Raw genomic sequence first — 21,423 nt, 5'->3', positions numbered from 1 at the left:
TATGCCGGCACATAAGTGTTTTCACTTTGGCTTGTTCTAATTATTCTAATTGAAAATAGACTGTCAAAACATTTAGCAAACAGGAGTGTGTGTTAGGAATACTGCTGATAATGCTGTTTGTGTTAAAATCCTGTTATAACAATGCACAGTAATAGGTTTCTCCATTTCAGTTGCTGTCATGGTTTGTGGCACCGTTGATGTGTTGTCTTTAATTTGGACCTCGTGACAGGAACAGCCACGTTGTGAGTGCTGCTCCTCGTGTTTGGAGCAAATGGCACAAATACCACAACATGTGTTAGAGATGTGCATCTGCTTAATTTAAAAATTTACAATGCTGTGTAGAGGTGCATTCTTCCACCATTTTCTAGGCAATTTAGGAATCTGCCAGCCTTAGTAGCACCATCTCACTTGGTAGAGGAAGGAGTTAGACTAGCCCTGGTGTGGAGCATTTTTGGGTAGTGCCACAGGATGCTGGGCCACTCAGTAACTTCTGGCATCTCATAACCCTTGGGCCTGGCTTGAGGAGCTTTCCCCTTGCTCCTCAAAATGGCTCATCAGAAATTGTAAGAATTGGATTGTCTTTTTGTTTTTTTTTTTTTTGTTAGTTTTATGACTTAAGGGATTGCATTATCGTGCACTTGTGTTGGTGGCCCCACACCTGCTGAACTTGTCACTAGATCTGTGTCTCCTGACCCTTCCTTTCCTCTCTATTCCTAGAAGACTTGAGCATGAACAAACGAGACAACTTCTTTAAAATATTTGGATATATAGTGAGGTTTGAGACTTTTTCTGTTTCTTTGGCTTGGGTGGGTTTTTACTGGTTTGTGGAGTACTTCCCTAAGTCACACCTCAGCCATGCTGTCTCAGTCTTATTTAGGTAACTTTTTTGATCTTGACAAGTAGGTGGCTTAAAAAAAAAAAAAAGTAGTTTTCATTATATTTGTGTGTAAGGGAAAGACCAAACATCAAAGGACTGAAAAGGCATCTGAGGTGGTGTTCAGGGATTTTTTTTTTAGATAAATCCAGACATGAATTTGTTTTGGTTGCCTGGTTAGTGTTGCCAAAAAAAAACCAAAAACAACAAAAACAAAGAAAAAAACCCCTCTCTCTATAATTTTCAGTGTAATCCTTAGAGTTTCTTTCTGTAAAATTCTTGATGAACAAATTTCACCATACAGGCTAGGGCTATAATGTTCAAAGTGTAGTACCAACAGCCCTGTCGTCTTTAGGGTAGGATTGTCTTTAAGCACAGAAATAAGAAACGGGATCTTGCTTGTTGAGGGGCATTGTTCCATTTTCCTGTGCAGACAATAAGCTCTGTGGCAATTTGCAGTGTAGGCTGCACTGGATTTCCACATCTTGTTCAGAGGGTCCTCTCTGAAGTAAGCTGGGGTGCTTTGTGGAGCTGGTTACACAGTGTGTTCAGAAAACACGTTTTTGAGCTACATTCTATTTTCAGAAAAGCTTTTCATTTTTTTGTGATGGAGAAGTGGCAGCAGTGCCAGAGCTGTGCTGTGCTGCAGCTTGACTGGAGGTTAGGAGGACCCTGAGGTCAGTGGCATTAAGGGCTCTTGGAGCAATCAATTACCCTTAACGAAGATGATAGGATAAAAGCTCTGGAATTGCTCCTGAGGGCCTGGTCCTGCTGGTGCTTATGTTCTTGTAGCACAGTCTCCACTGTGCAAGAATGAGCAGGTCTTGTCTAGGAAGTAGCTGTTCTGTGTCTTATGTGCCTTTGAAAACATCCAGGTCCTGCAGTTCCACTGTGCTGCAGCTGTTGAAGAAATAGCCTCTGCTTTCCTGTGGCTGGTGCCCTCTGTTTTGTGGATTTTTGATCCATATTTTGCAGTTCTGGGAAGGACTGTAGAGTAGTGACTGCTAGCCAGTCAGAGATGTCAGTTCCTGGCCACAGAGCTGGGAACCCTGCCAGACAGTGACCAGTGGTGTGGCACTGTGCTGCCTGCATGAGCTTTCACGTGGAAATGAAAACTGGAGCCTGACCCTTCTGTTTGGCCAGCTTCTCTTTACTGAGTGCTTCTTCCCTTTTAGCTTCCCACTTTGTTGTCATGGCCTTGCCTAAAAAAGCTGTGTCCAGCTTCATTTGAGGCACAGCATCTGCTCAGAGTGCACTGAGGGCAGGGTGGGATTTATTCTTCTCCCTCCAGGAGGACCCGTCCTGTCAGACTGTTACCAGCGTGGCTTCTGCACTGCTGTATCTGAGCAGCAGTAACATGGAATACTTACTACAGATTTTACTTCAAAAGCTTGTTGCAATTGCCTCTTTTTGTTGTTTCTTTCATAATTTATTATAGTATAAATGTGTATACAAAGTCCTTTGCTGCTGGAAAGGCTGTGTAGTGTCTTGCTAGTTTATGCCAGTATTGGACATCTGCTTAAATGCATGTGCATAAATACCATGTCAGATGTTACCTGCTGTCAAGGCAGTTTTCTCTCATGTCTGGAATGTCTGTGTATTTTTTTCATATTTATTCACATAGCACTGCTTTCACTCAAGAGGTGCTCTGGTCTGGTTGTGCATTTTAAAAAAAAGTAAACATATTTATGTAAACTCTTTGACATACTTATGTAAATGTTGGCAGATATATTTTAAAAATAAATATTGGATCAGTTCCTCTTTTATTTCCTTGTCAATGCCTGAGTTCAGTAGTTGGCCCTGGAGGAGCTGTGAATGGCTTAATTACCAGCCAGAGCAGAGCTCTGGGAGGCAGGTGTTTGGATTGTGTAGGAGTCTGCTGATAAGAGTCATTATTAGAGGACAGACACAAATCTTTGATCTGTGCTATTGGCAGATAAAGATTTTGGTGTTCCTTTTTTTTTCCAAAATTGTAGTGTGAGTGTATGGAGATGATCTGAAGGTGTACATTTGTATGAAATAGTTTGCAGCTTTTTTTTCTGTCTTATTTTTTTATTTTAGAAATAGAATTCCTTTGGGTACAATTTTGATTTGTTTTTAAAATCAAACCAAGAACATAGCATGTATATTAGAGATCTAGTAAGATGGTATGGGGGTAATAAGTGCAGTATTTTTTTCCCCTCCAGTTTAGGATACATCTGGTCTCTGAAGTTTTTACAGTGATCACCAATCGAGTATTAATACCCTTTTCTTGTTATAAAACTCCAAAGCTGAGGAAGGCATGATAGTATTTCCTAAACTTGCCTTTATTTGGATAAGGAAAACCCCATGTTATCAGAGACTGCTTTGATCTAGCTTGCACAAACTCTAGATATGCTCTTTTTTCAGGGAAATATGGGTAAGAAGGGAAGCTGACCTGAAATACTGTGTGGGTTGCAGTAGGGTACTTTGTGACATGCAGGAAATATTTCCAACTTACACATAGGTGCAGAGATAATGAGCTTATTCTATCATTAATTAATGCTTATGTACCCTGTATAATTCAGTATATTTAATTAATAAACTTAAATGTGCTATTGAAGTGTTAAGTCTTAACACCAGTTTAATTACTAATATTTTATTTTGTTCCTTTTTAATAGAGATCCTCGACCAACCAACCAACGTGTCAACAAGCATGTAAATAATGATACTTATCTTCGGGTTCAAAACCTGACCATCTTGATCAGAAACATTAAGACTTACTATCAGGTGAGATTCCTGCTCATTAACCTGTGGTGACTGCTGTCCTGTTTTGGCTTGTGCAGGGGCTGGGGGCTCAAAGAAGCTTGCTACAGGAAATGGAGAGGAAATTGTGTTTGTGTAAAGTACTTTCAGCCATGCTTTTTCTTCTGAAAATGACAATACGGTTATCTTCATCTATTCCTCATGGCCAGAGGCTGCTTCCTTGCCTTCCTCTTTTTTTTGAAGAAGCTGTTGTCCTCAAAGACTCTCAGCATTTGGAGATGTATATACTAAAAGGGCTGTTTTGTGGTAGGGTTGTGTATGTGAAGGGGTTTACTGAAATGGAAGTAGTGTTTCTAGGTATAAGAATTTTTAAAACAGGGAACCTTTTCTTAAAGGGGCTGCTAGAAAATAAAATATTGATGAAGAAATGTTTTTAACACTAGAATATATATCTTGAAATGATAGGAACAATAAATCTTTGCTTAGCTTGAAGGTAGACTTCTTACACTCTGTACTTTGATGTTCAAGCAGCTGTTTGTTCAGAACTCCTCTAAGAGAGCCAAGTGCAGGAATGACTGCGGAGTCTCACACTGCACTTGCTGGGTGTCATTCTTGAGCTGCCAGTGTTCCTCTACTGTAACTGTGCTCCCCTAAAACCAGGCTGGTGACAGCTGAGCACTTTTGCAGAGTTATGAGCATGTTGGCTACTGCTGGAAAGCCATAGCATGAACTCAGTTACTCTAAATAGAATTTCTGTATGCTCACTGTGTATTTGGACTTCTTACTGAGGAGGTAACTGTTCTACTGTTTCTAGGAGTCTTTTGCCAGATTTGAATGCTGTGCAGTATATAAACCAGGCTAAAACCACTTAGGATTGTTAAAATGCTCCTGTGTGTCTCAATCATACAATGAACAAGCCAGCTAAACTGTAGGAGCTGATGCCAGTGTGTTTACCCTGGACCCTTCATCTTTTCTGTGTATATAGAAGAGACTATATATTGGTTTTGTCTTCAAAATACAGAAGATATGTAGAGTAGTGCCTTTTCATGCCATTCTCTTCCAAAGTTCCATGCCTACTGCTCTTCCATGTGATTGCCACAACTCTGCTCCTGGACTTGCCTAGGGAAGTCTGAGAGAGAGGCACATGTGAAAAGTGACCAAGTCAGATGGGCTGTGTGACTCATCTGTGCAAGTTCCAGCAGCCTGCTAGAAAAACTAACCCAGGTTTGAGATGGTGTAGGAGAGCATATCATGTGTTTCTGAAGATAACTGATATGTGTCTCTTGTTGAGATCTGGAAATGCTGATGCAATGTGATATCATTGCTGAGACTTGTGATTTCTAAGGGAAATTCCATTTGGTCATAACTAGAGGCTGAAGTTTAACTGTATAGGGAGTCTACAAGAGAGACTGGTCCTAACCTTCTTTCTCCTTGCCCCCACAAGATTTGCTGAGAGTCTGGTCCTTCAGGTGTTGAAGCTTTCATGCACAAGCTTTTTTTTTTCTTTTTTCTCTTTCTTTTTTTTTTTTCTTCTTTCTTGAAGCTGATACTCTGACCTCTTTAAAAGTGCCTGAAGCAAGATCAGAGTCAGGAAAAAAGAAAAGTGATTCAGTCATGTGTTATGTTGCTTGTTGACCTAGCTGTTGAGCTAATCCAATAAAGCTAGTAACAAGTAGAATAGGTTAAGACACAGAATTTTCAATGGGAAACAGTAGCTGAGGTTTGCAGTAGCAGCTGTAACAGTGATGTTCCTGTTGTAGTCCAGAAATTAAATACTGTGAGTCTTGCTGCCCGAGGACTGTATATACAGTATGCAAACAAAGCAGTCAGAGAGAGCTCATCAGTCTTTGTATTTGGTCCTGAAAATGTAATTACAAAGTTTACAATAAAATAACTTTTTTTGTGGCAATAAGATTATATAAGAAGCTTATTTTTCCTTGACACAATCATATCTTCGGGGCAAGTCCAAAGTCTTGATGCTAATCGGAGATTCCCTTTGATGTGGTGTGTGCAGCCTCCAGCTCTCCATCGTCTGGGGGTAGCTGAGGCCATCTATGCTGTAATTGACCTCTGTGTGAGATTGATGTGGAGTATAATGTTACATCTGTACTCATGTCTCTTGTTGGATGTGTGGAGGTTTTCTTGTTGTTTAGTATATGATTTAAGTAGGTTTTACTAGGGTTTTTTATTACATGCAACCACATAGGTGCTTTGGGATATCAAATACTCTTAATAATTAAATGTTGTTTTGCTACTTCTCTCCTGAGTAGTAGAGGTTTTTTAAATAGGCTGAAGTTATGGGCACTGTTTAGTGAAGCAGTATAAATATGTTAGCCTAAGTTAAAGTGAGGGTAGTGTCTTACTGGCTGAAAACATGTTTGCAGACTGTGAGGGAGAAGTTCCTGACAAACAATAGGAACACAAATTTTCTGCTTGCTCAAGAGAAACAAAAGCTCCTAAAAACATAATATTTGCCTTGACATTTTACATTCCTCTTTGCTTAATGGACCAAAGTCAAGTTTATGGCATAATTGCTGGATTTGGAAGACCAAATCATCTAGAATGAAGTGGCATTTTCCTCTTCCTTTTTTGAAGGACATTGGTAGGTATGAAAGAATACTTGCCCTTCTCTGTATTGGGCAGGAGCAACCAAGAGTGTGACATAAATTCATGGTACTGTAAACAGTATCTGAGGAAGGTGACATAAGTGCCTTCTAAAATTAATGCTGGTTATTCAGAAGGTAGTTGACATTTCAGATCATGTAATTGTCTAGTCTGTCTGTGTCTAATATCAGATTTCTTGTATAGCTGTATAGCTGATCTCTTCATTAAAGCAAAATTCTCATTAATACTGGTAATGCTACTTCAGAAAACAAGGACAGGTCTGTTCCAGAAGCACAATTCCAAATATTGCAGTGTTTTTTCAGCACTTTTCTGATCTCATAAGCTGAGAGTTTCTGCTGGAGATACGTATGAGCAAGCCAGGTTATTGGTGGAATTTGGGTTTGATTTAAGCTTTCAAGATCAGCCTGTGTATGTGCTTCACCAACACAACTTGGGAGGTGCAACGAAGAGGCCTTTTTTGAGGCCTCTTTTGAGGTTTGAATAACCTCTCTATTTTAGAAATTTGCTAATTGAATTTGTTCATTTGCAATTTTCTGAAAAGTTGCCATCTTGCAGCTTTCAACTACATGAGACTTCATTGCTGGTGGCTACTAAGAAAAAATGTCAGGACTCTTAAAATGGAGGACAACACTGGTTGTTGCTGGCTTTGGTGATTTTTAAATTTATTTGTTGGCTATGTAATACATGTTATCAGTGGTACCATGCAACATCTTTGCATTTCCAACTTTCTCAACATTTGTACCTTTGTAGGTTTTATTGACTTTAGAGGGCCCCTCTTTTGAAACAGAGCATATGACTCATTTTGCTGTGGGATTTTATGAGTGTTCAAGATAATGTCATTAATTGCATTTAATAACAGTTACACTACTGGTTCACTAGAGAAATGGCTGGTCATAAAACTTCTGGAATTGGTGCCATGTCTTGGAAAAGGCTGAACACAGCAGAAAGTTTGCTCATAGTGTGCTGCTTATGTGACTCTTTTTGCTCTGAATTCTAATGCTTGTCTGTCTTTAAACTGAAAGAATGCTAGAAAATCAGAAGGGTGTTAGCCTCTCCCTTTGCTGTGTTGTAGAGAATATTTAAATCCAGTAGGTGCTGCTACTTGAAGATTCCATGTAAGAGCAGCACCTGATATCTGCAATGGTGGGATAATGTGCTCATACCTGTGGAGTTTTGGAAGAAGCCTGAGGCAGGTGGCAGGGGAGGCTTGAACTGGCTTATTGAGCTTCCTCATGTGTCAATCTTTGGGTTTAGTGTTTTTTCTAAGGAACAAAAAATCACTTTGATACCAGTAAATAAAAAGGAGTTTTATGAAAGGGTCTGTTTTGAAAACAGCTGGTTTCCTAACCTTCAAAAATGTGAGTAATCACTCCAACAGCATATAATGCACTCTCAAGCAAAAATTCCTTGCATTTACATGAAAAACTTGAAGCTGACAAAGAAAAGAATGTGATCATTTCTTGGCTGTGCCTGGATGGGTGTTATGGTCACATCTGGAGTATGTGGATGAGAAATGCTGTTGAAAGAAATGCTACAGTGTGCTCATGGCTGTATTTTTGTTGCCTCTATTCCCTGCAGTTGTGGCTACTAAATACCTAGCAGATTACCTTGTGTTTCTATAAGGTTGGAAATATCTCTTACTTAAGAAATAAGTTGTACTAAGGCACAATTCTGATAAGAGCTGTGACTGTGTGGCATGTGCGACTTCAGTAAGAAACTCATAAAAACCCTTAGTGTTCTCATTGAGGTGTGGGGGAATGGGTAAAGGGAAGCAATTCACTGAATTTTTAGAGCCTATATAACCACAAATCCTCCTGTCTCCCCCTAAATCACTTAGCTGGGCCCAGAGATCATGGAGGGCAAGAATGCCTTACTTTTAAGGCATATTTCTTCAGACACATGTCCTCCTTTTGCTCCACTGCTCTGTACTTGTGTAAAACAAGTGCAAGCAGCAGAGTTATCAGGTGTGTTAAAGGATGTTAGCTGCCCATGAGTTGCTGAGGCTGTTTCTAACCTTTGGAATAGATAGGAGTTTGTTTTCAGGGTGAGGCAAATGCAGTTTTTCCCTGTGGATCAGTGAAGGTCTTGCAATACCAATAGCTTCCAGATCAGTAAACGCCTCCCACTTCTGTCGTTGAAGCACTGAGTCAGGTTTAGAGCCCTTAACTGAACTGCAAAGAGAAATTCCAGCTTGGAGCTCCAGATTTGGGCACAGCTTAGGGACTGGCAACTGTACTCAAGCTATAAATAAAGTTCTGGAAGTAGCAGTGTCCTCTTTTCTGAGCTGGAATCTTTCCCCACTAGGCAGGCTACTTCTAGTGGGCTAGTGATCTAGTCCTTAGCCTAGTAAACAGCAAAACGCTAGAAATGCACATAAATGCACACACCCTGAAGTCAAAAAAGTATTTTTCTGTTCTTAGGGGAAAGTTTGTACCTGCAGTGGCCTGCTGAAATGAGGTAAAACTGAATTGCTTTTTGCTAGCTTTGTCAGTTTGGTGGGTTAAGCTGTACTGTGCCTGAGTGACTGCTTTCCTATTCCCTAGGGAACTGTTTTGGCTTAGGGCCAACCTTTCTTCATCTTGAGCTTTAAATTCCAAAATTATTAACTGAGTGTCAACTTTCTCATGAACAAAGATATCCATACAAAGGTATCCAAAGCTTCAACAGAAAGTTTTTAATTCAAATGCTTTGTTGATGCCGTGCACTCCTAAGTGCAGTTTTCTCCCTTTTCTGTACAGTTGAGTGGGCTGTGTTCATAGAGTCTCCAAATTTTCTGCATTGGCAGTTGTGCTGCTGCACTTACCAGAGGCAGTGTGCATGTTCTTGTGGCCTGCAGTTACAGCTGCACAAAGCAACAACAGGGAGCAGCCATGAAGCCTCTGTTTTTCACCAGTCTACAATACATAAACCAAGCCTCTGTTTTTCATCACTTTACAATACATAAACCAACTCCTGTGACAAAAAATTATTTGTAAGGTGCTGTTGTAGGGATGGTCTGTGTTTCAGTGAGGCACTGGGCCTTTCAGGACTTGAGATTCTGCCACTGGCACAACCTGGAGTAGAACCTTATTAGCTGTGTGTTTGCTTCTGTTCATTTGACTTCTAGCTAGTTTAAACTTGCTACAGGCACAGACTGTCTACATGTATTTATGCAGTACTTAGCTTAATGAAGCTTTCTTGGTTCTGGAATGGCAAAAATATTTTGAGTTAGGCTTTCTCTTCTGCTGGAGCATGATCATGAGACATGAAGGTTGCATGTAAGACTGGTGCTGTCCACAGTGAATTGTGAATACATTCACTTACTGTAGTGCTGTGTGCAGGGCAAGGGAGTGACTGACCTTGGTGCTGCCATTTGGGAAATGCTGCACCAGTGATGTTAGTCTCTGTTTTAGTTCTTCAGCTGAAAATGGATGCCACTCTGCTGCAGTGGAACAGACACAAGAATCACAAAAATCATGATAATTTTGTATAGGTTCTGTTATTGGGTATTTCAGTGGGAGACAGACAAGTGACTCATCACTAGCAGCCAGACTGTCTGATGCTTTGTTAGTGAAAATGGTCTTGATCATTTCCAGAAGAACGAAACAAACATTTCTGCTTCAGAGTTGAAATAAGTTTCTGCAGAGGTCAGTTTTAAAAGTATTTCCAGGCTGGTGAGAGGTACCATTCCAAGTGACTTAGCAGCAGGCTCTTGGACACCTGATTGAGATTACTGGGTTTGATCCAGGATGCATTTTGGCTGATAGATTGAGTTCTATCTGGAAGTTCAAGGGAGGACTGATTTTACAGACCTGTTTTTTTTCCTTGAGGCTCTATGTGCATTTGAATGCAGAATGAAATACTGACCTCAAACAGATGGAAGAGAATGGTTTGACTTTTAAACTACTTTTCTCCTGGAGCTAGAATAGGGGAAAGAGCAGAATAACCTGACATATGTCTGCAGTTGTGTCTTTGTTTTGCCTAATAGGCTAGAGGGGTGTGAATGTATTGTGCAGAAACTGAGCTAAGAGAGGAGCAGTGTCCTAACATACAGTGGCAGATGGAGGAGACCTGTAAAATTTTACAGTATGGAATAGCTGTTTGGTTCCCACACAGCAGCATTTACTTAACCTCTGACATGTTAATTGAGAGCAATTCTTGGGATGTCTGAACTGCAGAACACACCCACAGTGTCCTTCATATGGCTTAAAAAGAGTAATGTGAGAGTGTGTGTGACTTTCCTTAACCAAAGCCAAGGCCTGATGTTAATCTCCTTGACTGTTGCTGTTATTACCAATGCTAAAGCCACAGAGTATTTCAGTCCTCTACCCCTTATGTATTTTTGGATATTAGGTTTGACATGAAAGTTGCTGTTCAGACAGCCATGTTCACTCCTGCTGCCTCAACTTTGGGCAAGTGTTCTATTTTTGTTAGCTGAAATTTTGCAAAGGGGTGAATTAAGTTTTGTAGAGCCTACCAATTTTGGCTAAGTTAGAAAACAGCCTGCGTGCTACTTACAGCTGAAAATAGCTTTGAGGTTCATTTTTTGAAATAAAAAATAAAAGCTAAAGATTACTTTATTGCCTGTTTCTGTAATGAGCTCCATATCATTAAAAACTTTTCGTTAAAAAGTCTTTAAAGAGAGAAGATGAATTCCACAAATGCATAAAGTATGATTGCCAAACAGTCCCCTAATTGCATACCAGTTCCCAAAGCAAATAACTTCTCCTTTTTAATGGCAGGTAGTAAGGGAAAATGATTTGTATTCTAATTTTATTGGCATGTTCTGCTTGTAAAAGTGTTACTTGATCCAGTGTCACTTTCATTGAGGTTATTGTCACATTCTGTATTGTGATACCCATGGTTCAGTCCACAGCCTTGATTTCACAGAACTCTGACTCCAGATTGAGGTTTGGTGTCCAGGCTTGTTCCAGGCAGTGGTCTGTGGAGCAAGCAAAGGTGTCTCTGTGCCTGGAACTCAGCTGGCCTTGGCTTTCCATTCCACAGCATCCTAGTTCAGCTGTTGGTACAAAGCTCTGACATGAACTTCCACCTTTCTGTACACTGCTCTTTTTAGACCTGTAAGCAGTTCTTCCATAGTTCATTTGCATCTCAGGTATTTCAGATGTCTTTTAAGCAATGCTTCCTTGTCCTTTTGAAGGAGTGTCAGGTTTCAGAACTGGGTGGGAGGTCATGGATCTAAAGCAGAGTTTTATTTACTCCTGAAAGCTTTTGTGGTTTGTGTTGTAGAGGTCTGCTTGAGTTTATGTTGACCTCCAGTATTTTGGCAAATGTGAGTGCTCTTGGGCCAAGAAATGGTGTGAGAGTTGTGGAGGCACCTATCCTGGCTGAGAATGATGGGATTTATCCTGCTGAGCAGGTCACTGGACCAGAGAGAGTCACAGACCTGGGGACAGGAGGGGCTTTTAGTGTGCTAATTTCTTTGCTAAAGATAGCTCACAGGGAGGGGTATATTTCCTACTTTACATGGTGCATGGACTTTACATCAATGCAAGTTAAGAAAGGCACCTGCTCATGAATGCACAGAAATTGAAATGCTGTCACTTCCTCATGCATGCATGCATCTCCCATTTGCACATGTTGGCTTTTGAAAAGGATTTAAAAATGAGCAAACTCGAGTAAATAAAGCAGAAAATTAAAGTGTGTGCACATTGTACTTTGAGTAAGCAGAATGACTTTTTGAAATAGCTGTTCAATAGCTGTTCAGATGGGCTGTTTGAATACAAGCTGTGTGAGCTTGTCCCTCTGTTTTCCATTATGATTAAGAGATGGAGTTGAAGGAGAAGTGTTTAAATTCTGCTGGGTCCTCATATGGCCAGTAAATGTGCCTAAATAAAAATCTGCTCAGCAGACAGAAATGGCCCCTGTGGAGTTGCCACTGTCTGTTCTTTCATAATTAGCATTATTAAAAGTCTCTAGATGTTTATTTAATTTGTTTTTTAGACTTAAAATGACATCATTTGTGTGTGTTAGGTGATCAAGATAACAGTGATAGACATCTGCTCCTTTGGGAGCTGGTAGGAAAGACTTGACTTGGCACAAAGGAAAAGTATTGTATGAATTCCATTTAATAATTTTCACAGGACAGGAAGATATTTATTTAGTGGGTTAATAATATTTTTAAACCACAGTATGTGATGCTCTTTCTCTAAAAAAACTTGCCTTTATTTACCTTACATTAATGAACTGACTTCAGAAATGTGTAAGTTGTTTGCTGTATGTTTAAGAAGCAAAAAAGCAAAAGAAGATAAGTTCCCTGTGGAACCTTAAAGTTCTTGGCTGTCTTGGTTTTTTTGATTTTGTGGGGTTTTTTTGGCTTTTTTTTTTTATGGTGCTGCTATTGCAATATATCCACTGGAACAGTATTTGCAAGGGAGTGGAGCATCAAAATTGTATCTCAGTAAGACCTGTGAGGTGTGCAGTGTGTGTTACAGGGGAGGGGAGGTTGGTGCTGAGTTTAATGCCTGGTTCATTTTGGAGCAGCTGTGTTACAGTAAAGCTAAATTACTGCGGTCCCAAGGAAGGCATGAGCATTTACTGGTAGAAACTGGAAGGAGGTGAATTTCTTTTAGAAGTTTTTGATACTATGGGCAGAGCTACTAAGTCTGTTAAAATGGTCGTTTGTCAGGATGAAGTTTCTGAAGAAACAGCGTCAGTCCCAAGAAGCAATTACTCTAAAAGTAAAATACACTTCACTTAAAAAAAACCAAAGCCAAGCAAGCACTAAAAAAAAATAAAATCAAAAATTATAAAAAACCCCAAGCAAAACCAACCAATCAAAAACCAGCAACAACAACAACAAAAAATCCATCAAAAACTGCGGTCACCAAAAAACCCCTACAGTCAAAGCTCTTCTAGTTTGACTAGTAACCCGTTTGAGTTAGTTGGAGTCTCTCAAGACTGTGTAGTACTTCAAAGCAAAACAAAAATTCATCTACAAGGAGCTGCCCCTTTAAGGTAATAAATCTCTTAAGGCCAGTTCTTCAATGTTGATATTTTAAAAAGTGAAAGAAACCCCCAACAACTAGACCAGAAAAGCCCCAGTGTGTTTGTTCTGTGTTTTCCTGAATATTCAAAAGCTGTGTATCGGTATTGAAAGCTTTCTCCTTTTTTCAGAGTTTGTGGCAAATGCTTATCTGAACAGCATGTGGATGTATTTTTAGTTTTACATGCAGAAGGAATGATTTTGTAGTAGAGGACCACAAAAGCTGCCATTATTAGAAGCCTTGCTTACACTTCAGTGCTCTGGCACTTAAGCTAGCTCCCAGCTTCCAGTCATGCAGAAGGAACTAAACCAGAGTGCTCTAATTCTCAAACTTGGTAGAGCTGTCTCACATTTCTTCCAGTATGCATTGCCTTTGTAGCCTGAGCCAAAATCTTGATTGGAGAGGTGATTTTCATGCCCCTTTTTTCACTTAGCCCATTCTCTTTGTATGAATTGCTAGGTCCAAATTCTGTGCAATTGAGGGATTCAGATTTCAAATAATTTGCTGTTGCTTGAAGATTTGTCTTCCCTTAGATGCAGCTGCAGTTTGGCCTTTTGCTTCCTAAAGCATTTCAGTTAACTTGCAATTGTCCTTTCTTTTATGGCATAGGACCTGATTTTAAGTAACACTGACTTGATGGACCAGAGGTGCTGAGCATCTTGCATAGTAGGGTCTTCAGACAGTTTTGTTTTGAAACCCTTGGGTATTGTGAGACTAGAGCTGTCTGCCAGATCACAATTTGTTTTGGTTCTTCTTGACATATTGCAGCATATTGCAGCTTTTGCCAGTGCAGAGGTATGTATCACACTTGCTCAGCACTTAGAGGTTTTGCAGTGTTTATGGCAGCTGCTTGAGTATCCGAAGATACACTGGCTTGCTTTCCAATCTAGAGCTTAGCAGGGCACCTAATTTTGGAGGCTTTGCTCTGCCAAACCTGCTGTAAGAGGGACACACTGAGATGGGAGAGCTGAGTTGGCATGAGAGAGTAAAAAGCAGTTGTTTTTATAACCCAGTAAACTGCTGTGCTCTTCTAGCACACAGACTTTGCAGTCAGGCTTGTGCTGTCACCCATTTGTAAAGGACAACTCATTTAAAGCTTCTTTTCAGTAGGCTGTTTAACAAGTAGAAAATATTACCAATAACTCTATATCTACTTAGTTATAACTCTTGAGACTGTAAAGGAATAATCTTAAATACCAAATACATTAAAAACTTCAACAACAAAAAACCCCAAACCCACAAGCCACTTTGATCTTACTGATACTCATGCAAGTCTCTCCCTTCAGGGTGCATTAATCTTAATTCCCCTAAGTGTTTTGTAAGTTAAGAAAGTTAATGGTGAAGAGTGATTTATTTTTAGTTGATTAAATGCCTCTGAATGGTGCTTAAAACACAAACAAGTTCCTGAACAGTTGCTTTTTCTGTAATAGGTAGCATATAATTCCCAGCTCAAAACTTCAGCAGTAACTCAAGTAAAATACTTCAGTCACTTCCACCAGCTATATTTAATATGCAAAGGAGGTGAGAAGCAGATTGGCCTTCAGCACATTTGTTTTAAATAAGCTTTTCTATGTGTGATAATTTTGAATCAGTGAATCTGGGATTTTGAAGCAGCTGTCTGACTAGTGTGCCAAAGGAGGTTACCAGGTCAACACTAGATTTAAGTCATTATAGTTGTGGGGGTTTTCTGTTCTGTGTGTGGGGTTTTTGTTTTCGTTCTGTGTGGGGGTGTGTGTCTTTGTTTTTGATATATAGTGTTGCAGTTTGAGTAGTTTGTGTAACTGGTAAAGAGGTGCTGAAAGATATATCTGCATAGGCAGAGGCTGGGAAATACTCAGTGCTTGTTTTTCATTCCCAAGACAAAGCCATGCTGAAAATAAAATCTCACACAAACACTCCTCCCTGCCCATAAATTTATAACAGACTACCTTTCTGAACTGTGGGCTTCATTGCATTTGTGTGTGTAGTTTTTGGGGTAGTTAGTTTTTTTTCTTCTTAAGAAAGAGTAAATGCACGCTGCTGGTATGCGCTGTGACCTTGCAGTTGGTTCCCTGTTTATCCTCTTTGGTGCCTGTGGTGGGGAGTGTTTGGCTGCCACAGTGTTCTTTTGCTGGGATGTGTGCAACCTTTGTCTTTCCTTTGCTGAGATAAGGAATGGGTCCTGCCTAACCTGGTACCAACAAATTGTGAAAGGGACAAGTGTACAGGTCTGAAGATACATACCTGGAACTCCTTCCTCACCAGAAATGGAATTTTCTGGTACTGTCAAGTTAGTCTGAGAGTTACAAGGAAGGGTGCTTGAGTGTAAAGAAAGGGAGATTAAACTGCAAAAATGTATTGTTCAATATTTCATGCTGGTCAGTTCAGATGTGTTTGAGGTGTTAAATGTAACACTTGTTTAGTATTTCAAACATCTCTTTGATTCTACGACAACAAAAATAATGTATGAGTACATAGGATGGATTTTTAAACTATTTTCGTGCAGTGTAATAATTTTGTTTTCATTGTTGTCTTACTCCACTTTCAACTAGGACTAGGGTTCTGTCCTTTATTTTAAAAAAACCCTTTCCTACTTAGTTAGCTGTCAGATGAAAGTTTAACTTGCCCCAAATGAAAGATTTCAGGCTGCTTGTAAGAAAAGTAGTTGTTTCACAAAATGAGAAAAAAGTGGTATTAAAGTACATCTGTGTGACTCAGGTGAGAGTTAAGAACATGAAATAAATTAAATGGAGCAGTGGTCAGAGGAAAAGATCCTAGAATATCTGCACTCTAGATATTGATAGATTTACCTGGGAGAGGGGGGACATCTGAGATACCATGTTGGATTTGAACTTTGAAATCTTTGCGTTATTGCCAGGTAGATATGCTGGTGTTGATGGTGACTTTGACTTCCTTAAAGCATGAATCTCTACAGACTGAAATGTACAGCTTCCCTCATTCTGAGACTTTGCAGCACAAGCATTTTGTCAGATAAATGCCATGTTCTAAGGACTGGTTTTCAGCCTGTTGGGTGTGTTGTGACTGGTGGGCAGAAAGTGTTTCCAGCTGGGCTCCTGTGGGGCACAGCACAAGAGCTCAGGCACAGGGACCATGCCTGGAAGCAGAGACCCCAGTGAGGTACAGGGAGCTCGGTTTGTGTGTGTTCCCTTGGAGTGCTGACACCCACCTGCCTCTAGAAACCCCAGCTTTGCCATCTTGCAATACAAAAGGAAGTTCTCACTGAACAGATTTTTCTCCCCCAAGTACAGTGGTTGAGAATTGCAGCCATGGACAGCTGCTTCAACAAGGCATCTCCTCCCCACAAACTCATGATCCTCAGTTTGTCTCAGAATAATCTGTCCCTTTGGTATCAGCCTGGCTGGCATAAGGCATGTCATTTAATTACTCCCTGTCCATGTGAAGCAGTATTCAAATATCATGGTGGAAGTGCAGTGCTTTCCTTGGTGTTCTGAGGAGTCTCCTAGAAGGATATTCTAGACTCCTTCTGCTAGTCTTAAATTAGGAAAGGATTTAAAAATTTTTGTAAGCTGTGATGTAAATCTTAAGGCCTTAGGGAAGCTGTGTGTTAATAAAAAGTTAGAATTTGGCTCTTGGTGTTAACTGAGATGAGCTCACTGCTCTTACTGGGGGGAGAGGAAGGTTTTTGCATTGTTAGTCAGTTTAAGCACTTCTAATTTGTTTAATCATCTTTCTCTTTGTGTGATACAGGCCCTTTTGAGTTCCACATATTTGGCACACACTGCTGCTGTATCAGAGAAATTATGAATGAACTGGTTTCCTGGCACTTGGGAAGCCATCAAAGTTTGTGCTTAACAGAGCAACCATACTGAGTAATGTAATGCAATATTAAATACACAAGCACCTAAAATAATTTGTTTGAAGAGTGGGGACAAGCCTTTTTTGTTTATTTTTTAGCATATCATCAAAACAACTATTAAAAGGGAAAAATAGTAATTTTTAAAAATTATTGTCCTTCCAAGGAACCAGCTAGAAGAGGGTAGAGTTTAAATACTACCTCTCACCTTTTTAATGACAAGTCATTAATTTTTCTTTGATATTCAGAGCAAGTCTGTTCCAGTTCCCAAAACATAGGCTGGATGCCCTTGAGGAGTAAAGCAATTAAGAGCTACAAGGAGTATTATGCATTGCAGATTTAAGCAACCTGCTGAAATAGTAACCTGCCATGTGCTCCTAAGTCTGTCTGTATGAATCAGGGCTTTAAAGTGGTGACTGATACATGAGGAATATGTCATCTTTGAGATTAACAAGACAGCTGCACTTGAGAGGAAGAGCCCATTTGTTTTCATGTTCTGTAACACTGACCTTCCTTCATGCAGGAAGATTCAGGCTTGAGTAACCACTTAAACTGCTGCCACAATCCTTGAGACAATATTGCTCTTCTGATGAGACAAAGCAGGCTACAGATTTAGCTGCACATAGTTCATTACACTGTAGCTCTAACACCACAAACTCTCATTTCCTGACTGCATTAACTGCCTGACATTCTTTCTGAGACTTCCTCCATTGCAGAAATGGGCCATTTAAACTAGTCTTGCTTTCTTGGATAGCTGGTCTCTGCAATGTTTTCTCTAGCTTTCTCTCAGTTGGATAAGTAACCCTGGTTCTTAAGATGTTTTAATAGCCCATGGTATAGCAGTACCTCCTGGTGTGGAGTAGTGTCTCATTCTTGGCCACTGGATTTTATGCAGACTGGTTTGGGAAGAGCTTGGGAAGGCAGTAATTCACTTTGAAGAACTGCTGTGGATCTGTGTTCCATGTCTCTCTGGACTCAGGAATTCAAACATTGTCTTCTGTATTAACCACTGGACTGCTGTCTTCCTCAATTACAGAGATGTGAAGAGCAGAACACTTGATAAGGCAGATGCACTGGAAACACATCAAAGTTTATTAAAACACACATCAACATTTAATAAAAAAATTGCCTAGTGAAAAAAGTTAGTGTTAAGTAAAGAATTGGTGAGTATTAAGAGTTCAGAATTTAAAGTTCCTATTGCTTGGCTGTCAAATCTCACAGAAATTCTACGAAATGTCCAAAGAGTAAAAGTTTATACATCTGGCTCTATATAACTGAGATGTTTTTAATCCATAATGAGGAGTGGTGTGTTACAAAACAGTGGAAAGCACTTTGCATTGTGTGCATTCATAAAGAGATGCTCATTAAAAATGCGCTTTTAGTCACCACCTGTTATTTGTTTAATTTGGTGCTTTACTGCAACGCTGTATTATTTTTGTCATCCTTCTTTTCTGAAGCACATTATTCATCACTTTGAACCATATGGCCAGAAATATATTCTGAACATCTGATTTCTGTACTGGCCATTCCCTAAGGAAAAACCCTCGTGTCCATGTTTATGACCAAGCAGCCAAGCCTTTCCTGTCATCTTTTCATGAGCATTTCTTACCTTTTGCATACTAAAGATGCAATTAGGAGACTCACAGCTGTGATACTACAAGGCAGCAAGGGGGTTGCACTTGATTAGACAGAAAAGGCCTCTTTGCTCAAATTCATAAATAAAAAACAAGTATTATGGGAACAAGGGAGAGCTTTTTACAGACCCTGTGTCTTCCTCTTCCCTTGCTGTTTCCCCATGGCTCCAGGCACACATGGCTGGGGGTGGGGTGTGTGCAGCGAGGTGTGCAGTGACCTGGCTGCTGCTTGCTATGGCAGCCTTTGCTCTTTCCTTGCCTGGGGTCATACCCAAGGGTCTCCCCTGGAAAAATTTCACAGAAACCTGTACAAGTTTGATTCCTCTGGATTGGTGTCATAAAAACCAATATGAAAGATGCCTGTGGAATTGTTGTAGTTCCTGTTCCTTGTCTGCTCCGAATGTTCTATAATGTGCAAGCATGACTGGGGATAAAGAACCCCATTAAATGTGCTGCAGCCCTGTATTTCAGCACTCTGGCTTTATTGACTGAGCATATCTCCTCTGTTTGGAGATAAGATGTTGGCATGGTGCTGTCTCCCACTTATCTTTTGTGATAGCAGTGTGTCCAGTAATGCTTGCATGAGTTATGCACTCTGAACAGGGCATGTGTACAGTGTACTACAGTGAGTTTTCCTTTAAATGGAGGGCAAGGGAATGAATAGATGGCAAAGTGTCCTTTTCTTTCAGTCTGGTGTGAAATCTTGTATTTAACATGACTAGTGGGCAGGTTTCATTCTTATTCTTCTGTCCTGAGCACATATCAAAAACCTGCCATACAACCTGTTGTAATCAGCAGTCTGCTCACAGGAGGCCCTAAGTTTGAAACAGCAGGAGTTTTGCAGCTTGGAGCTGAATGATGTTGGCAGAGCTGTTTGAAGAAGTTTGCTTAGTTCCTGCCTGCATTGTGCTGAGCCAATTTCAAAGGGCCTGTTCCCTCTACCTCGTGAGAATGACTTCCAGTCAAAATTCACAAGGAATCATGTATCTACTAGTCTGAAATGCAGCAAATGCTCTTTTTAGTTTCAGTTGTGCCTGTTTTTGTATTGCTGCTTATAAAGTAACATCAGTGAATACAAATTTAGTTTGGGGGAAATTCTGGTCTTTACTACAGTGTGTTAATCTTCAATTTAGCAGATCATCTGCATATTTCCACTGTCAAAACAAATTGCTTCGTTTTGAGGTTCAAACGAAAATGCCTGATTTTTAGCACCATGTATTTACTGGGTATCTTAATGTTCTGAAAATACAAACTGTGTTTTCTGAGACTTTAAGGAACAGTGGATTTGGGTACTGTAACTGAGGTGCCAGAGTACCTAGACTTGTGTTAAGGTACTGTATTATAACTGCTGGATTTCTCTAATTGCTTCCTCCAGGTAGTAAGCATCTATTTATCCCTTTATAATTTGTGGGAGCTGCATGTTTTCTGAGCAGTGTGAAGTAAGACCATTAGTTTGGATGCCCAGCTTCAAAATGCAGACCATTACTATAGGTTTGAATTTGTTTTACTGTAACATTCTTTTGGTGAGTGACTGCACCAGTTCCCATAGGGCTCCAGTTTCTGATGGGCCATTCATCACTGAACTAATTCATGGTACTCTGAGACAAACTGGTTTGTCAGAGTAATTCGATGCCTCCACCGAAGTATGTTTAAACAATGATGCAGAGCCATTTTAATAAGTTTTTTGAAAAGCTGCTACTAAACCAGAGGAAGATAGTCCTTATTCCAGCATTTAACATCATTGTCATTCCTGAGTTTGCAGTGGAGCTTGCATGGCTCCTTTTTATGTTTTATAGTGGAACTCCTTGCCAAGGTTTTGTACTTTACTGAGGTGAAGAGTGTAAACACTGTCTTTGTAGATAAAATACTGCTTGTGCTACATTTTTCTGATTGTAGTGTCCCTGAAAATTTCATTGGAAGCTGCTTCTAGGAATCAGACTTCTTCCACACCACCAAGGAGGTTTCAGCATGCTTTGAGTGCTGCTAGGCTTAGATCTGGTACTCAGTGGATGCAACAACAGTATAAACGTTTTTATAACCTGTATCTTCTGAAATACTAATAATCTTTATTTCTACAGAGCAGTGCAGCCCAGATGTGCTGGATGGGAGGTGTTGCTGTTCTTTGCAGCCTGAGGCTTGAATTTCTCTTGCCTGGAGCAATTTTTTTGGGGGCTTACTGTCCCTTCCTCTGCTCCCAGCTCATAAGGTTGCGCTGCTGTTGTTTTGTGATCTGGTTGATAGGGAGCTCCAAGTCACTTGATACTTCATATTGGGTTTCCCTCCATTATGTTGCTTAAATAATAAACCTGAGCTCTGCTGGTGGAGGTAAGGGATATGAGCCACGTGTGAGGCAGCTTGGAAATTGCTGAGAACCATACATGCCTGCCACCTTTGTGTGCCCTTCAAGGACACTGAAAATTAAGTAGTATGATTTAAAAAATGCTACTTGTGATAAAGAAGGGGGTTGGTAGTATGCATAGTTCTACTTTTTCTACCTATAGCCAAGGCATCTCCTTGTGTTTGGGGGCCCTTGCTGACTTTGAGTTTTTTGTGACCATTTTTTATGGTTTTCCTCTGTAAATACAGGGTCTGGAAAGTTGCTTTTTCTTTCAGCTATAAATGAGACTTTTGTATGATAGACTGACATCCTTTCTCAGGAAAATGCTAAACATCACAGCTTAGAAGGAACTGTATTTTGTTGATATAAAAAAAATCAGTGGTCAGAAGCCTAAAAACTGGCATAGTGGTGTTACAAGTTACTTTATC

At 40.1% G+C, this 21,423-nt stretch overlaps 1 protein-coding gene across 2 annotated transcripts in view; it reads left to right on the top strand.

Annotated features, from left to right (window-relative positions):
* The window catches only part of CCDC88C (coiled-coil domain containing 88C), a 95,621-nt gene that overhangs the window by 4,171 nt on the left and 70,027 nt on the right, over positions 1-21,423 (top strand). For both annotated transcript variants that reach the window (XM_054274952.1, XM_054274951.1), the window contains exon 3: positions 3,514-3,622. In XM_054274952.1, coding sequence (XP_054130927.1) covers positions 3,514-3,622 — 109 coding nt within the window. The remainder of the gene's footprint in view (positions 1-3,513; positions 3,623-21,423) is intronic.

This window comes from Melozone crissalis, unplaced genomic scaffold, assembly GCF_028551555.1.
Source record: "Melozone crissalis strain CALT ecotype California unplaced genomic scaffold, PUWL_Pcris_2 ptg000018l_1, whole genome shotgun sequence".
Classification (NCBI taxonomy): domain Eukaryota; kingdom Metazoa; phylum Chordata; class Aves; order Passeriformes; family Passerellidae; genus Melozone; species Melozone crissalis.
This window is presented reverse-complemented; position numbering and strand designations above follow the sequence as displayed.